Source organism: Rhincodon typus, chromosome 24 (genome assembly GCF_021869965.1).
Source record: "Rhincodon typus isolate 14 chromosome 24, sRhiTyp1.1, whole genome shotgun sequence".
Lineage (NCBI taxonomy): Eukaryota > Metazoa > Chordata > Chondrichthyes > Orectolobiformes > Rhincodontidae > Rhincodon > Rhincodon typus.
In genome coordinates this window covers 5,573,755-5,588,062 of record NC_063355.1, presented here as the reverse complement: position 1 = coordinate 5,588,062, position 14,308 = coordinate 5,573,755, and the positions used below count along the sequence as shown (strand labels likewise).

General features: G+C 39.4%; 1 protein-coding gene across 4 annotated transcripts in view; it reads right to left on the bottom strand.

Annotated features, from left to right (window-relative positions):
- Positions 1-1,390: 1,390 nt before the first annotated feature.
- The window catches only part of rab36 (RAB36, member RAS oncogene family), a 45,621-nt gene continuing 32,703 nt past the window's right edge, over positions 1,391-14,308 (bottom strand). For 3 of the 4 annotated variants that reach the window (XM_048611490.1, XM_048611491.1, XM_048611489.1), the window contains 2 exons: positions 7,099-7,218; positions 3,341-5,205 (listed from right to left, as the gene is read on the bottom strand). In XM_048611490.1, coding sequence (XP_048467447.1) covers positions 5,141-5,205; positions 7,099-7,218 — 185 coding nt within the window. In that variant the 3' untranslated portion in view covers positions 3,341-5,140. Of the gene's footprint in view, positions 5,206-7,098; positions 7,219-14,308 lie in introns of all 4 variants that reach the window. The other variant, XM_020514373.2, reaches the window with a different exon arrangement.

Below are 14,308 nucleotides of genomic sequence, written 5' to 3'. Positions count from 1 at the left end.
ATCCCTTTGTAATCTCAGAAAACCAATTTTGGTGTAATCTGGCCCATCCATGATCAGTTCTGCATTGTTCTGTCTGTCCCACAAACTCTGATATAAACTATTTATGGTCCTGGATCTATACAGATGATCAGTTGATTCTTAATACATCAAAGCAAGTATACACCCGTAATTTAAATGAAAAAAGACAGAATTTATCCAAAATAACTATGCCTTCTATATTTTCATCCAAATCATTCATATAAATGACAAAAAAAAGAGGACCCAGAGCTGATCCCTGTGGAACACTGCTGGTGACAGGTCTTCAGTCCGAAAAAGAGCCCTCTACCACCACTCTCTGTCTCCTGCCATTAAGTGAATTATGTATCCAATTGGCAAGCTCATTCTGAATCCCATGTGACCTAACTTTACTAATTAGTCTACCATGCAGAACCTTGTCAAAGGCTTTACTAAAGTTCAAGTAAACAACATCTACTGCTCTGCCTTCATCAATCTTTTTGATGACTTCTCAGAAAACTCAATCAAGATTGTGAGACATGATTTTCCTTGCACAAAACCATGCTGACTACCCCTAATCAATTTTTGCCTCTCTAAATGTCCATAAATCCTATCTTTTATAGTCACCTCCAACAATTTACTCACAACCGATGTCAAACTCACAGGTCTATAGTTCCCTGGTTTCTCCTTACAAGCTTTGTATGACCAACCGATTAATCCTGTACAAGATAGCAGTATGTACTCCAGATGCCATTATGTTGGATATACATTGCCAATTCCACATTCTTTCCTGACCTAATACAGATTCCATGATCCATGATCCTTGACTATTGATTCATGATCCTGGATCTAATCTGATTATCCTTATTGGCACAGTATGAAACCTATTGTCTGCAATGGACAGATCTGGCCCATCCATGATCAGTTCTGCATTGTTCTGTCTGTCCCACAAACTCTGATATAAACTATTTATGGTCCTGGATCTATACAGATGATCAGTTGATTCTTAATACATCAAAGAAAGTATACACCCGTAATTTAAATGAAAAAAGACAGAATTTATCCAAAATAATCACTAGAAAAAAGTAGTAAGGAAATCAAACAGCACAGTGCAGCAGCACCCTGCACATTTTTCACACACCCCAGTTAGTAGTGCCTTGAGACATTTTTCTATAATTCACAATTCTAATGTATCAAAACTACTTTATTAAGCTAGTTCTATCATTTCTGGCCCATTTGAAAATTCACGAGCTTTGTATCAAATTGTGTTTTCGTGCTTAAATGCTTATGGGGGTAAATAACCCGGTACGCAGGTGGGATTAAAAGTCACCCTTCTGCCTTCAAGTAGACAGCAAAGTCAACATTTAGGGTACAAATAAATCAATTAACAAAGGTTCCAAAATGTTGAATTTAATTCTGTTTCCATTCTTTTGTAGCAGAAACAACTTAGTGCTAAATTAAAAGGAAAGTACAATTTGCATAAACCAATTTGGATATCGCAATAATTTTGTAAGTGGGCAAAATAAACATAACCAGTAATTCTAGTACGCAATCATCCTTAATGAATCGCAAGGTGAAAATGGACAAGTCCAGCAGATGAATGGTCGGTGAACATATTTCAAGACATATACACTTTGTACTAAATAAATGTGCCAGCAGTTTAGTGATTTGATGACAAAATAGCATAATTTATAAAAAGCACCTGCTTGACTTCTTTTGAAGGAAATGTCAGAAACTCTGCATTACTTTGACAAGATTCTACAACATGTTAATGAAACAGAAACACCATGGCTTGACGATTCGATGAAACAAACTTTCAAAAACAGACAATCAATGTTTTGAAGTAAGTGTGAACAATTGTAATTGCAGGTTACTTCATTCAGGGGAGCACAAGGCAGCACTGATGCAGTCATCAATATAGCAGAGAAAGAGGTGAGGGCTGTGCTTGTTTAGTTGTGGAAGAGGAACTGTTCCAAGAATCCCAGAAAGAGGCAGGCAAAGCTCGGCTCCTTGTGGGTGCCCATGGCCACCCCTTTGGTTTGTAGGGATTGGGAGGAATCAATGGAAGAATTTTGAGGGTGAGGACCAGTTCTGCCAAGGGAATGACAGTGTCAGTGGAGGGGGACTGGTTGGGCCTATGGAGGAGGATACCGGTGTAAAAGGACTGTACATTATGGTGAAGATGAGGTGTTGGGGGCCAGGGAACTGAAAGTTTTGGAAACGGTGAAGGGCATGAGTTTAAATTTCCAGCTTATCGCGCAAACAAGACCTTATTGTTTTTTGCAATTGAAAGTAAATAGAGGAAATATTTACAGGTTACAAACTAAAAGAGCAGCAAATCTTTTAAAAATTAAATGAAGAACTAAGTAAATAAAATAGAGTCACAGGGCCAGCTGATATGTTGTACCTGCATGGTTTGGGAGCTGGTGGACCCCACTGTGATTTGTTATAACCCATCTGTAGTACAGAACACACAGAACACAGAACAGTACAGCACAGTACAGGCCCTTTGGCCCACGATGTTGTGCCGAACTTGTACCCTAAACCTAAGGTCTATCTAACCTCCACCCCTGCCTTATACTATCATCCACATGCCTATCTAATAGCCACTTAAATGCCCCAAGCATTGACTGCCTGAGGAACCCCAGCTCAGAGCTCATGAGCTGCAGTCTGAACCTTGAAAACTGCAACACATCGGGGAATGGGGGTGGAATTACCTGCACGCTGTGTTTCAGGAGGCAGTCATACCCCTTTGATGAACTATCTGGAATTCGGTCAGTGGTCAGGTAGAATATAAGAGAAGCAGATAGAGGGATCCAGGAGGTAATGCCGAAGGAGCCTCAGTGCTTGAGCTTGTCTAATGGGTTTGAGATTCTTGCTTCCTGTCTGGATGAGAGCAGGAGCTGTAGGGAGGATGAGCAAACTGACCACAGCATCATGAACAAATGAACAAACAAATGAACAAATGAAAGAGTACAGCACAAGAACAGGCCCTTCAGCCCTCCAACCCTGTGCCGACCATCATGCCCTAATTAATCTAAAAACAAACCTAGCATTTTTCGATCCATATCCCTCTATTCCCTCCCTATTCATGTACCCATCTAGATGCCTCTTAAATGTCTTCAATGTTCCCGCTTCCACCACCTCTTCTGGTAGTGCATTCCAGGCTGCTACCACTCTCTGCGTGAAAAACTTCCCTCGCACATCTCCCTTAAACTTTCCCCCTCTGACCTTGAACCTGTACCCCCTTGTAATTGAAACTTCAACCCTGGGAAAAAGCCTCTGATTATTCATCCTATCTATGTCTCTCATAATTTTGTAAACCTCTATCAGGTCTCTTCTCAGCCGCTGTCTTTCTAGTGAAAACAATCCTAGTCTTTTTAACCTTTCCTGACAGTCAATGCCCTGGGGACCAGGCAACATCCAGGTGAACCTTCTCTGTACTCTGTACATCACGGTGCACATAGTCAATCAAAAGGCGAGAGAAAAGAGAAATGTAGTTGTAATTGGGGACAGTATTATCAGGGGAATAGACACTGTTCTCTATGGCCAAAATCGAGAGTCCCAAAGGCTGTGTTGCCTGCCTAGTGCCCAGATTCAAGATATTTCATTTGGAGTGCAGTGGAATTTGCAGTGAAAGGGGAAAGATCCAGTTCTTGTGGTCCACGTAGGTACCAACAATATAGGTAGAAAGAGGAATGAGGCTCTGCTGAGAGAATATGAGCAGCGAGGAGCTAAACTGAAAAATAGAACCAAAAAAAGTAATAACCTCTAGATTACTGCATGAGCCACAAGATAACTGTCACAGGATCAACACAAACACTGACTCAAAGATTGGTGTGAGAAAAACAGGTTCAAATTCATGGACATTGGTACCAGTACAGGGGAAGGAGGGAACAACTATCCAGCTTGTGTGTGTGTGTGTGTGTGTGTGTGTGTGCGCGCGCGCATCCTATGAGGAAAACATATCAGCAAAACTGTTCTCTTGTCCAATCTGTCTAAGTAGCATAATTTGAATTCCGTGGAGGAGTTAAAACAGCAATATTTTGGATAAACCTCTATCAGACTAAATTAAAACATCATTTATGTCACAGATTTATTGCTGGCCAGGGATTCTATATGTTTTTAAACCTTATTCAACATTGCAAATATAAAAACAATTGGATAGCTCTATCAAAGTCATTCCTATTTCAGCAATTAGTCATAAGAACAATTCAAACTACCTAAATAATTTAGGATTTCTCTCTCCCTCTTCATGTAGAAGTTCCTGGGTTTCCCTAGCAGTTCTCCTAGATGCAAGGATAAAGTTTAGGATTCATCATTGAAGGGGAAAAGGCATAAACCTATGACTACCTTATCACTCACAGACATAGACCTCTTATATGCCAAAATCTTTTGGTGGTTCTAAACTCCAATCGAATTTGGTACATAAAACAGGATTCTACATTTGACTGACAACAAAAAATTAATGCCAGCATTGGGGACTGAAGATTAGCATTGCTTAATAATTAAAAGTTCCATTCAGAGGCTTTCACCTCAGTTATTAATGTTCACTTGTCTTTACACCAAAAAATGTTAACGATCCCTTGACATCCTCAGAGTTCCAATTGTGGATCTTGATCATGAAAATAATCTTGTTAATAATGGAAAATGATATGTTCATATTTTATAAAAAATACATTCAATGATCTCAAGAACATTCAGCAATTTAGAAAAATAACTACTGTTTCACACAAGGGTAATTTAGAAAAATGATTTTTATAGACATCAAACTCCACTTGTGTGCCTTAATGTTAGTGGTATTAGTAACTAAATACTCCTTAATCCAAATTAATAAATAACATCATTAGTGGCATTTATCTCAGAATTTTGCTTTATACACCTTTATTAAATTAATACAATTTGTCTTTTACCCTCAGAAATTATCAATGCCCTTTCTCAAGGGCCCACTTCAACCCATAACTCAATTCCTGTTCAGAGTCCTGGTGTTCTGGAGTTTCTGGTTATTCCAGGTTTTTCTATTTACATAATCCATCAGTACTGAACCTGACATCAGACTGCAGTCTATGTATTATGCTTGCCAATACTATGGTATACGAACCAAATGGAGGATTAACCAGTGTTATGAAATGCTGCACATTGAATTTCAACAGCAGCCAGTGGTGGAATTAATCCTGCTTCCCGAGTACTCGGCTGTAGCTTTATCCATTCCTGTATTTTTTGGAAGAAAAAAATTTGCACGTTTACATTTTTAGTTATTTTCTCCTTGTTATAAACTTAGTGGCCATTACTGCATTTTGTCCCCTCTTTAGGGGATAATATTCTTACTTTATTTCACTTACACCTGGGTTGATCACTTTAATGCCCCATTTCTGAGAAATGTTCTTCTGAAGCTCTCCTCAAGATCAATATTAAGAGGTAGAAGGAGTACTTTGCTTTAGCATTAGCTTCTTCCCACACCATCCCCACATCCCACACTCTTTATACATTTAGGAAAGAGTCAAGTGTGCAGTTTATACCTCACTGACAGAGAAAGCTGCAAACCTCAGCCCTGCTACTTCACGGTAGTATCTTCCGCTACCAAACAAGTATTGTCAAACTTTGGTAACTCAAAGATTTGCAACACATCTGTTTGAACTTGCTTAGCACAAGTACAACTAACAGTACAATAAAAATCATAACTCCAAGAATCTAGAAAGACTGGTCAACTTATCATTGAGAAAGTCATTTCAGTAATTTGGAGTCATGGAGTCATAGAGCTGTACAGCATGGAAACAGACTCTTCAGTCCAACTCATCTATACTGACCAGATATCGTAAATTAATCTAGTCCCATTTGCCAGCATTTGGCCCATATCCCTCTAAACACTTCCTATCCATGTATCCATCCAGATGCCTTTTAAATCTTGTAATTCTACCAGTCTCCATCACTTTCTCTGCTAGCTCATTCCATACATGCACCACCCTCTGCGTGGAAAAGTTTCCCCTTTTAAATCTTACCCCTCTCACCTTAAACCTATGCCCTCTATTTTTCGACACCCCCGCACCGAGGAAAAGATCTTGGCTACTCGCCCTATCCATGCCCCTCATGATTTTATAAATTTCAATAAGATCATCCCTCTGTCTCTGACGCTCCAGGGGGAATAGCCACAGCCTATTCAGCCTCTCCCTATAGCTCAAACCCTCCAACCCTGGCAAAATCCTTGTAAATCTTTTCTGAACCCTTTCAAGTTTCATAACATCCTTCCTAAGCAGGGAGATCAGAATTGCACACATATTCCAAAAATGGCCTAACCAATGTCCTGTACAGCCGCAACATGACCTCCCAACTCCTACATTCAATACACTGACTAATAAAGACAAGCATACCGAATGCCTTCTTCATTATTCTGTCTAGCTGCGACTTGACTTTTAAGGAACTATGAGCTAGCTCACCAAGGTCTCCTTGTTCAGCAACACTCCCCAGGACTTTACCATTAAGTGTATAAGTCCTGCTTTGATTTGCTTTTCCAAAATGCAGCACCTCGCATTTATCTCAATTAAACTCCATCTGCCACTCTTCAGCACACTGGCCAATCTGATCAAGGTCCTGTTGCACTCTGAGGTAACCTTCTAAGCTGTCGACTACACCACCAATTTCAGTGTCATCTGCAAACATACTAACCATGCCTCCTATGTTCATATCCAAATCATTTATATAAATGACAAAAAGCAGTGGACCCAGTACCGATCCTTGTGGCATACCGCTGGTCACAGGCCTCCAGTCTGAAAAGCAACCCTCCACCACCACCTTCTGTCTCCTATGGATGTGGGCATCATTTATAAGACCAGCATTTATTGGTGACCTCTAATTTTGCTCGAAAAGGCCATGATAAGCCATGTTTTCTTTGAGAAAGAAGAGTGGGTGTTGGGAATGGGTAGGAGGATGAAATTCTGAACTAGTAATAGTGTGATATCAAGTTAGACAGTAACAGACATGAATCCTTAACTGAAACCAATCTGCCTTCCCAGCTAAAGGTCAATGCTTTCAATTTAGAACATTTAGAACTAGTAACCTGAGAACACTTGTTATGCAAAATTCCACTAGATTCCAATGAATACTTACGGATGGTGCTGCCCTCACCAATCTTTGCAGAGGGAAAGTCATTTCTTTCCAGTTCTTTCAGTAAAGATGCTTCAAATGCCAGGGCTGCCACTCTGAAGAAGAATTCTCTCACATTTTCACCTATGGAAAGAATTATACTGCAACTTCAATTCTAATGATGTTCTCCCAATGTAATTCAAACTATTTCACAGTTTGAGTTTAATTATCTTGTATATTGATTGTACCAGCTACAGTGATTTATAAAATTAAAGTACAGTTCCATGCATCCCATACACCTTTCAGGTCACCAGCTGCAAAAGCAGAATAAATCTATTGTATACTTACTAGTCGAAATGATAGGTTCATTCCATGAACTACTATTGGTGGAGACCCATCTGGCAGCTTAAAAGTGAGGATGAGACTGAGTGAATTCAGTCTATTTTTACCAGAACTAAACTGGCTGCTTCAGTCATCTGTATCCCTTTCCCTATCACCCATTCTGTAGTTCCTTGATATTCCTTGTCTTCCTGTTACATACACCTCTGTATGTAGTTCGCACAGTTGGCTGGATGATAGTTTGTCATGCAGTGACACCAACAGTGTGGGTAAAATTCTTGTACTGGCTGAGGCCACCATGAAGGGCCCACCTTCTCACCTCACCTCTTGTCTCAGGTGTGGCAACCCTCAGGTTGAATCATTAGTTGTCTCTTTCTCTGTCTAATGGGCATGTGGGGCTATTGCAACTTTACCTCTTAGTATTCTGGCTGTGCTAAACAACCATTTTTGCTTGTCTTGAACATTCTGTACTGGTACTATCTATTTCTCAAATCAAGTTCATGCAAGGTTGCAGCACAAGAACAGAAAATCTGGCTGACTGTTCTAGCTCTTTGGCAGAATTATTCAATTAGTCTCCCTCTGTCTTGCTGTTCCCTAACAAGTTTGAAGTTTTTTTCCTCTGCAAGTATTTATGCAATTCCCCATTAAAGGTTTGGTTATACAGAACTTTCCTATTGCCAAAAGTGACACAATAAATACCAATGGAGGAGAAACAATCCTTTTGGATTTTCAAAAGCTACGTTCCCTATAATTTTTCCTGCCGCTGTGTGAATCTCTGAGGTTTGTGCGTGTGAGTGACTTCCAGAGAACTGGAAATTAATGTGTCAGCATGCAGATTGGCATGTGCAGAATCTCTGTGCACTGTGCAACCAAAGGTGGTCGATAAGGTACTGCACATAAGGCTACTTAATAAGGTAAGAGTCCATGGTTTTGGAGACTGTATGTTATCACGGTCAGAGGAATGGGTAACTAATAGAAGATAGTGAGTTGGGATAAAGAGGGCATTTTCAGAATAGCAACTTGTAATTAGTGGAATGAATCAGGAATCAGTGCTGGGGCCAAAACTATTTACAATGTATATTAATCACTTAGGGATGATCTCTGATAGGGAGGGATTGTCTTCTGTCCAAAGGTTAAACAGGTTGGGACTCCACTCACTGGAGTTGGTGATGTCATTGAAACATATAGGATCTTAAGGGGCAAATGTTGAGAGGGTGTTTCCACTCATGAGAGAGTTTAGAATCAGAGGGCATAGTCTCACTATAAAGGGGTGCCAATTTAAGACTGAGATGAGGAGGAATTTCTTCTCTGAGGGCTGAGAGTCCTTGGAACTCCTTGTCACTGAGAACTGTGGGGACAGAGTCCTTGTGCATATTTAAGGCCAAGATAGATAGACTCTTGATCAGTCAGGGAATTGAGGATTATGGGAAAGGGCAGGAAAGTGGACGTGAAGAATGATGCCATTGTCCTATTGAATGGTGGAACAGGCTCCAGGGGCCAAATGGCCTATTCCTGTTCTTATTTCTTAGGGTTTTATAGGTGAGGAAAGCGAATGTACTATCACCTATTTTGTGAATGACACAAAAATAAGTGGGAAAGCAAGTTGTCAGCATGACACAAGATGTCAAGAGAGAGACATAGACATAGAGTCATGTACAGTGCGGGAACAGACTCTTTAGTCCAACTCGTCCATGCCGATCAGATGTCCTAAAATAATCTAGTCCCATTTGCCAGCATTTTGCCCAAATCCCTCTAAACCCTTCCTATTCAAATACCCATCCAGGTGCCTTTTAAATGTTGTAATTCCTCTGGCAGCTCATTCCATATATGCATCACCCTCTGTGTGAAAAAGTTGCCCCTCCGGTCTCTTTTAAATCTTGCCCCTGTCACCTTAAACCTATGCCCTCTAGTTTTTTATCCTCCCACCCCAGGGGAAAGACCTTTGCTCTTCACCCTATACATGCCCATCATGATTTAGTAAACGTCCATAAGATCACCCCTCAGCCTCCAAAACTCCAGGGAAAAAAAGTCCCAGCCTATTCAGCTATGACAGATTTCAACGCATTACTCTATCGTGGGGAGAAACCAACTCATACCACAGAGTTCAGTTGTTACATGTTGTATGAAGTTTTTTGAAAAAATCTAACTGCAATACAAATTGTTAATGTTCTTCTTCTTGTAAGGTGATACTGCAAGTGCAAATAACACTTCTGTATTATCGCAATTCTGCTGTAATTCTTTCCTAGTATTTCGAATTTTAAGTTACTAAAAAGAAATTGCTGTATTCCAGCACATTTCCATTAAAAAAATCACTTTCCCATATTTCATTATATTATTTAGACTAGTCTCCTTATGTTACAAACTGACATAATCAGGCCTGAACTCCTCAACCTATGTAAACACTTCTTCAGTGGCTATCAAAACCTGGAACAGAAAGTAAACCTACTGTTTCTGGCTCCAGGCAGAGACATTGCCTGTTGTACTTGCCAAGCCATTAAGATAGAGTCACATAAAATCTCACTGCAACTGAAAATCTGTTCCTGCCTACAATAGCCTTCACACTGTAGGGGTCAGTTTCATTGAGATTCCAACTTTACTTATCAGAGAATGGAGAAACTATGTTTGAACTTACAGTTAACAACTATTATTCTCCTGTCCAATGTTTACATCAATTGAAGTTCTTCCCTTTTCTGTCTTTTGAAATGTCAGGTTTGAACTTTGTTTGAGATCAGACACTCACATTTCAAATACTTTGATTTGTCTGTATAATTGGATTATATCTTTGTAGAGCTATTTAAAAATTATTCATTTGCATAATTTGAAATCTTTAGAATGTACATGAATATCTACTATTTTTGAAAGAAAGAAAAGTGAATGAGAGAGGGAATCACATTATTTGATTGGGTGATGTGAAAATATCTCCATAAATAAACATCTTCATAATCTAACAAGCATGCATTACACGTCTTTTTGCTGGATATAGTTGCCACGTTGGTCAACTTTCTTGCCTTCTCTTCTGACAAGCATGATTAATCTTTGTCTACACCACATTAACAGTAATCTAGCGGTGTGGATCATTGTCATTGTTAATTTTCATTACAGTCAAATGAAAAATTGGAAAGGCTCTATAGTAGGTGGATATTTGATGAATTGGAATACAACAACAGAAGCAGCAAAGGTGAAAATAATTGTATTAACTCTTTTCTAATACTTTTGATGGCCTCTCATGATCTTGGTAAACAAAGGCTGACCGTCCGATGTCTTTGGTAACAACCCTGCCAGTGATTTGAAGAACGGAAAATGCTTCAGCTATGCTTACAATCTATTTGACATATCATTGTCTTTGAAACTGAGAGGTCCTGATTGATCTGTCAGGCTGTAGGACCAAGGACAGTGCCAGTAAAATTACCAGAGCTGTCAGAAAACATGGCCTGACTGAATTGTCCTCCACATTTCATTAGTGTCAAACCAAGAATATAGAAAATGATTGGCAACACCTGCTGCAATCTCATATAGTAAATATTTCACATTAGTGGATTTTACAATGGTGCAGTCCTGTTTAATCTGGAGAGAGGGAAAAGGCGAAATGTTGGGAGTCACTTGTGTTCCTAAAAGCAGATAGCAGACGAATGAACAATCCTTTAAAAGTAAAAACCAGAGTATGTTTTTCATTAATCATAAAACGCTTGGGCTAACAGTACCCAAACAAAAACATATGCATCTTTAATATGAAGTCAGCTGAGCTCTCTGAATAGATTTTATCAGTGACATTGTCCAATGAAGGAAAGTAAAGCCTCAGAATTGTTTCATAAACAAATATCATTGCCAATAGTTTGAAAGTGCAGGTGGAAGTTATTTCCAACACTAAGTAGAAAATTACCTGCCCAACTCAATCATGCAATAAAAGACTATAACTGTCACCACAATTATGCAGATTTCCTTACTAATTCTACAAAACAATTGATGTTTTTACCTGCCAATAGTCTAAGCACCAGGCTAGCTAAACATTATTTTGTGTAACAGCTAAAAGGCTGGCCGACACAACTAAGGCCTTTGAAATGTGTTTTTCCCTATTTATAGCAGGCCTTTAAGTACACCCTATTTCAGAAATCAATTGCTTGCAGAATTGTTTCAGATGGTGAGTACAGTGCCTTTCAGTTTGCAGACTGATGCAAATGTTGTACTTCCATTTAGATGAAGCACATGTAATTATCCTAAACAACAGACAAGTTGTCAAATATTTGTAAGACTGCGAGGTACGTTAGTTAATAAATTAACGATGTGTTGCTGCGAAAAACATCCAAGTCTGAAATACACAAAGGTTCTTTTTAATCCAGTCCACCTCTGTCAGATCAATCCTGTGGGACTGGTACTGTGGAATACTGATGCACTACTTTTCCATTAGATATACACCACAAGTTTCTAAAACCCCTTGTAAATAATACAAATCTGGTTCAGATGTTGATGATAATTGTTCCTGACATTAAAAAGAAATAACTAATGCCGTTGCTATCTGGCTTGTCCCCTCAATGATTTCAAGCCAAACTTTACCTGCTTTGACTGCTTGACTGTAAGTGCAATTCCCCTTCAGGAAGACAGCTCCAATCATACTTATGCACAGAATTCCCAAACCGGTGGTTAACTTTTGCATTTTGAAGGGTCATATATGAGCGTCTGCTCTCCAAGTATTTAAGTCAGTACTACGCATACTTTAAAAAGGTATTTATGAGAGTCAAGCATGTTTGAATCCAGATTTGAGTTTAAACTTTTGCTCCATGCATTGTTGACAAGCCACCTTATACAGGAGAGGAGCTTACACTACCTCTCACCACTGTCAGCTAGGATCATTTCACGTTGCTTCAATAATAAACAATTGCTAGAATTTACAGCATTGCAACATGCTAGTTGGTCCAACTGGTCTACGTTGGTGCTTATGTTCCACATCTCCCCCAGTGTTACTTCATCTTAACACTTATCAGCATATAACCCTGATCCCTTCTCCCTCATTTATTTACCTAGCTTCCCCTTAGATGTTGAATCAATCCACATGGCAGTGAGTTTCACATTCCAACTACTTTCAGGATAAGGAAGATTCTCTTGAATGATTTATTGGAAGTATCAGTGAATTATATTTATAACCTTTACTTTAGGAGTCTTCCTCAACTGAAGACAGAGTCTACCCTCTCAAACTCCCTGAATAACTTTCAAGACCTCTGCTACAATTTGCCACCAACAACTTGATGAAGTCAATGAACAATATCATGTTTAAAATGGGCTCTCAGTTTACTGATGAAACACATACTTTATAATTGGCATTACGGTATTGTTTGTGCATTGTGAATGTTTGGGTGCTTTGGGCCATGTCACTGGAAGCTGAGGGAGGGGTACCCTTTACCTCTCTAGCTTGGGTAGTAAATTGGCAGAATGGTTACTCATCCAAGATAAATGAAACTGAAAATTAGATAATTTTGAAAACAGGCTTCCCTGGTTTCAGACCCAGTTGGGAAAGCTCACAACTACCCCACTGACATTTGCTCCAAAATCCAGCAAATGTGACTAGAAATTGGTTTTTTGAAATTATTGACTTTTTCTGCTAAACTGGATTGGAACTTATCAATTTATGAATTCAGCAACAAACAACAATGTGTTGTAAAAGAGGCCAAGGTGGTCAAACAGGCAAGCAACAGTTAGTTATCTGTGAGATCATAGTCAAATATAAAAGAATTCTCTTATTCTGATCAAAATTATTCCTTCGGGTGATGAACATGCAGGGTCATGTCATATCAAAGAAGTTTGATCGGATGTGATGCAGGATAGACACTGAATTTATTAATTTGTCATTATCTAAGATTGAACAGAAGGAATGATGATAATTTTGACACGGGTAGATTATATTAAACACTTCATTTACCATCTATGTTCTAATGCCTTAAGGCACAGTCATTGCAACTCCTCAAATCATAGCTATTCAATGCTCTTCATTCCAATGCTTTGCCTCCAAATTAACCAAAGCAGGAATGTATGTTACAGGCCTAAAGAAGGCACAGTTCTTCTGAGTACAACTTCTTCTGAGGGAGGCAATGGCCTAGCAGTATTATCGCGAGACTATTAATCTAGAAACTCAGCGAATGCTCTGGGGACCAAGGTTCAAATCCCACCATTGCAGATGGTGGAATTTGAATTCAATAAAGAATCTGGAATTAAGGGTTGAATGATGACCATGAATCCATTGTCAATTGTCAGAGAGGAAAAAAAAATCTGGTTCACTAATGTCCTTTAGGGAAGGAAATCTGCCATTCTTACTTGGTCTGACCTACATGTGACTCCAGGTGCACAGCAATGTGGTTGACTCTTAACAGCCTTCTAGACAATTAGGGATGGCCAGAGATGTCAACATCCCGTGAGTAAATAAAAAAACTACAGTGATTTGGTTTTCAGGGGGTTGGTTGGTTCAGTTGGCTGGACAGCTGGCTCATGATGCAGAATGATGTCAATAGTGCAGATTGAATTTCTGCACTGATTGGGGTCACCATGAAGGTCCCACCCTCTCCACCTCATCCCTTGCCTGAGGCGTGGTAACCCTCAGATTAAACTCACCACCCAGTTTTCTCTCTCTCTCTCTCTCCAATGAGGGAACAGTCCTATGATCTTCTGGGATTGTGGTGACTTTACCCTTTACATACTACTCCAACAGAGCTCAATATTCTTCACAAGAAGGCAATCACAAGCTTCTCTATTCATATACTGTGTGAAGAGCTCCGGGAGAGTGGAATTGCTAAAGGAGAATGAACCAGAACAACGTCCAGCATTGTCCATGTGTCAATCTAGTTGATTCTTTGCATATTATCTCAAATAAACAAGACAATAAGAAAGGTGCAGAGCTGGATGAACGCAG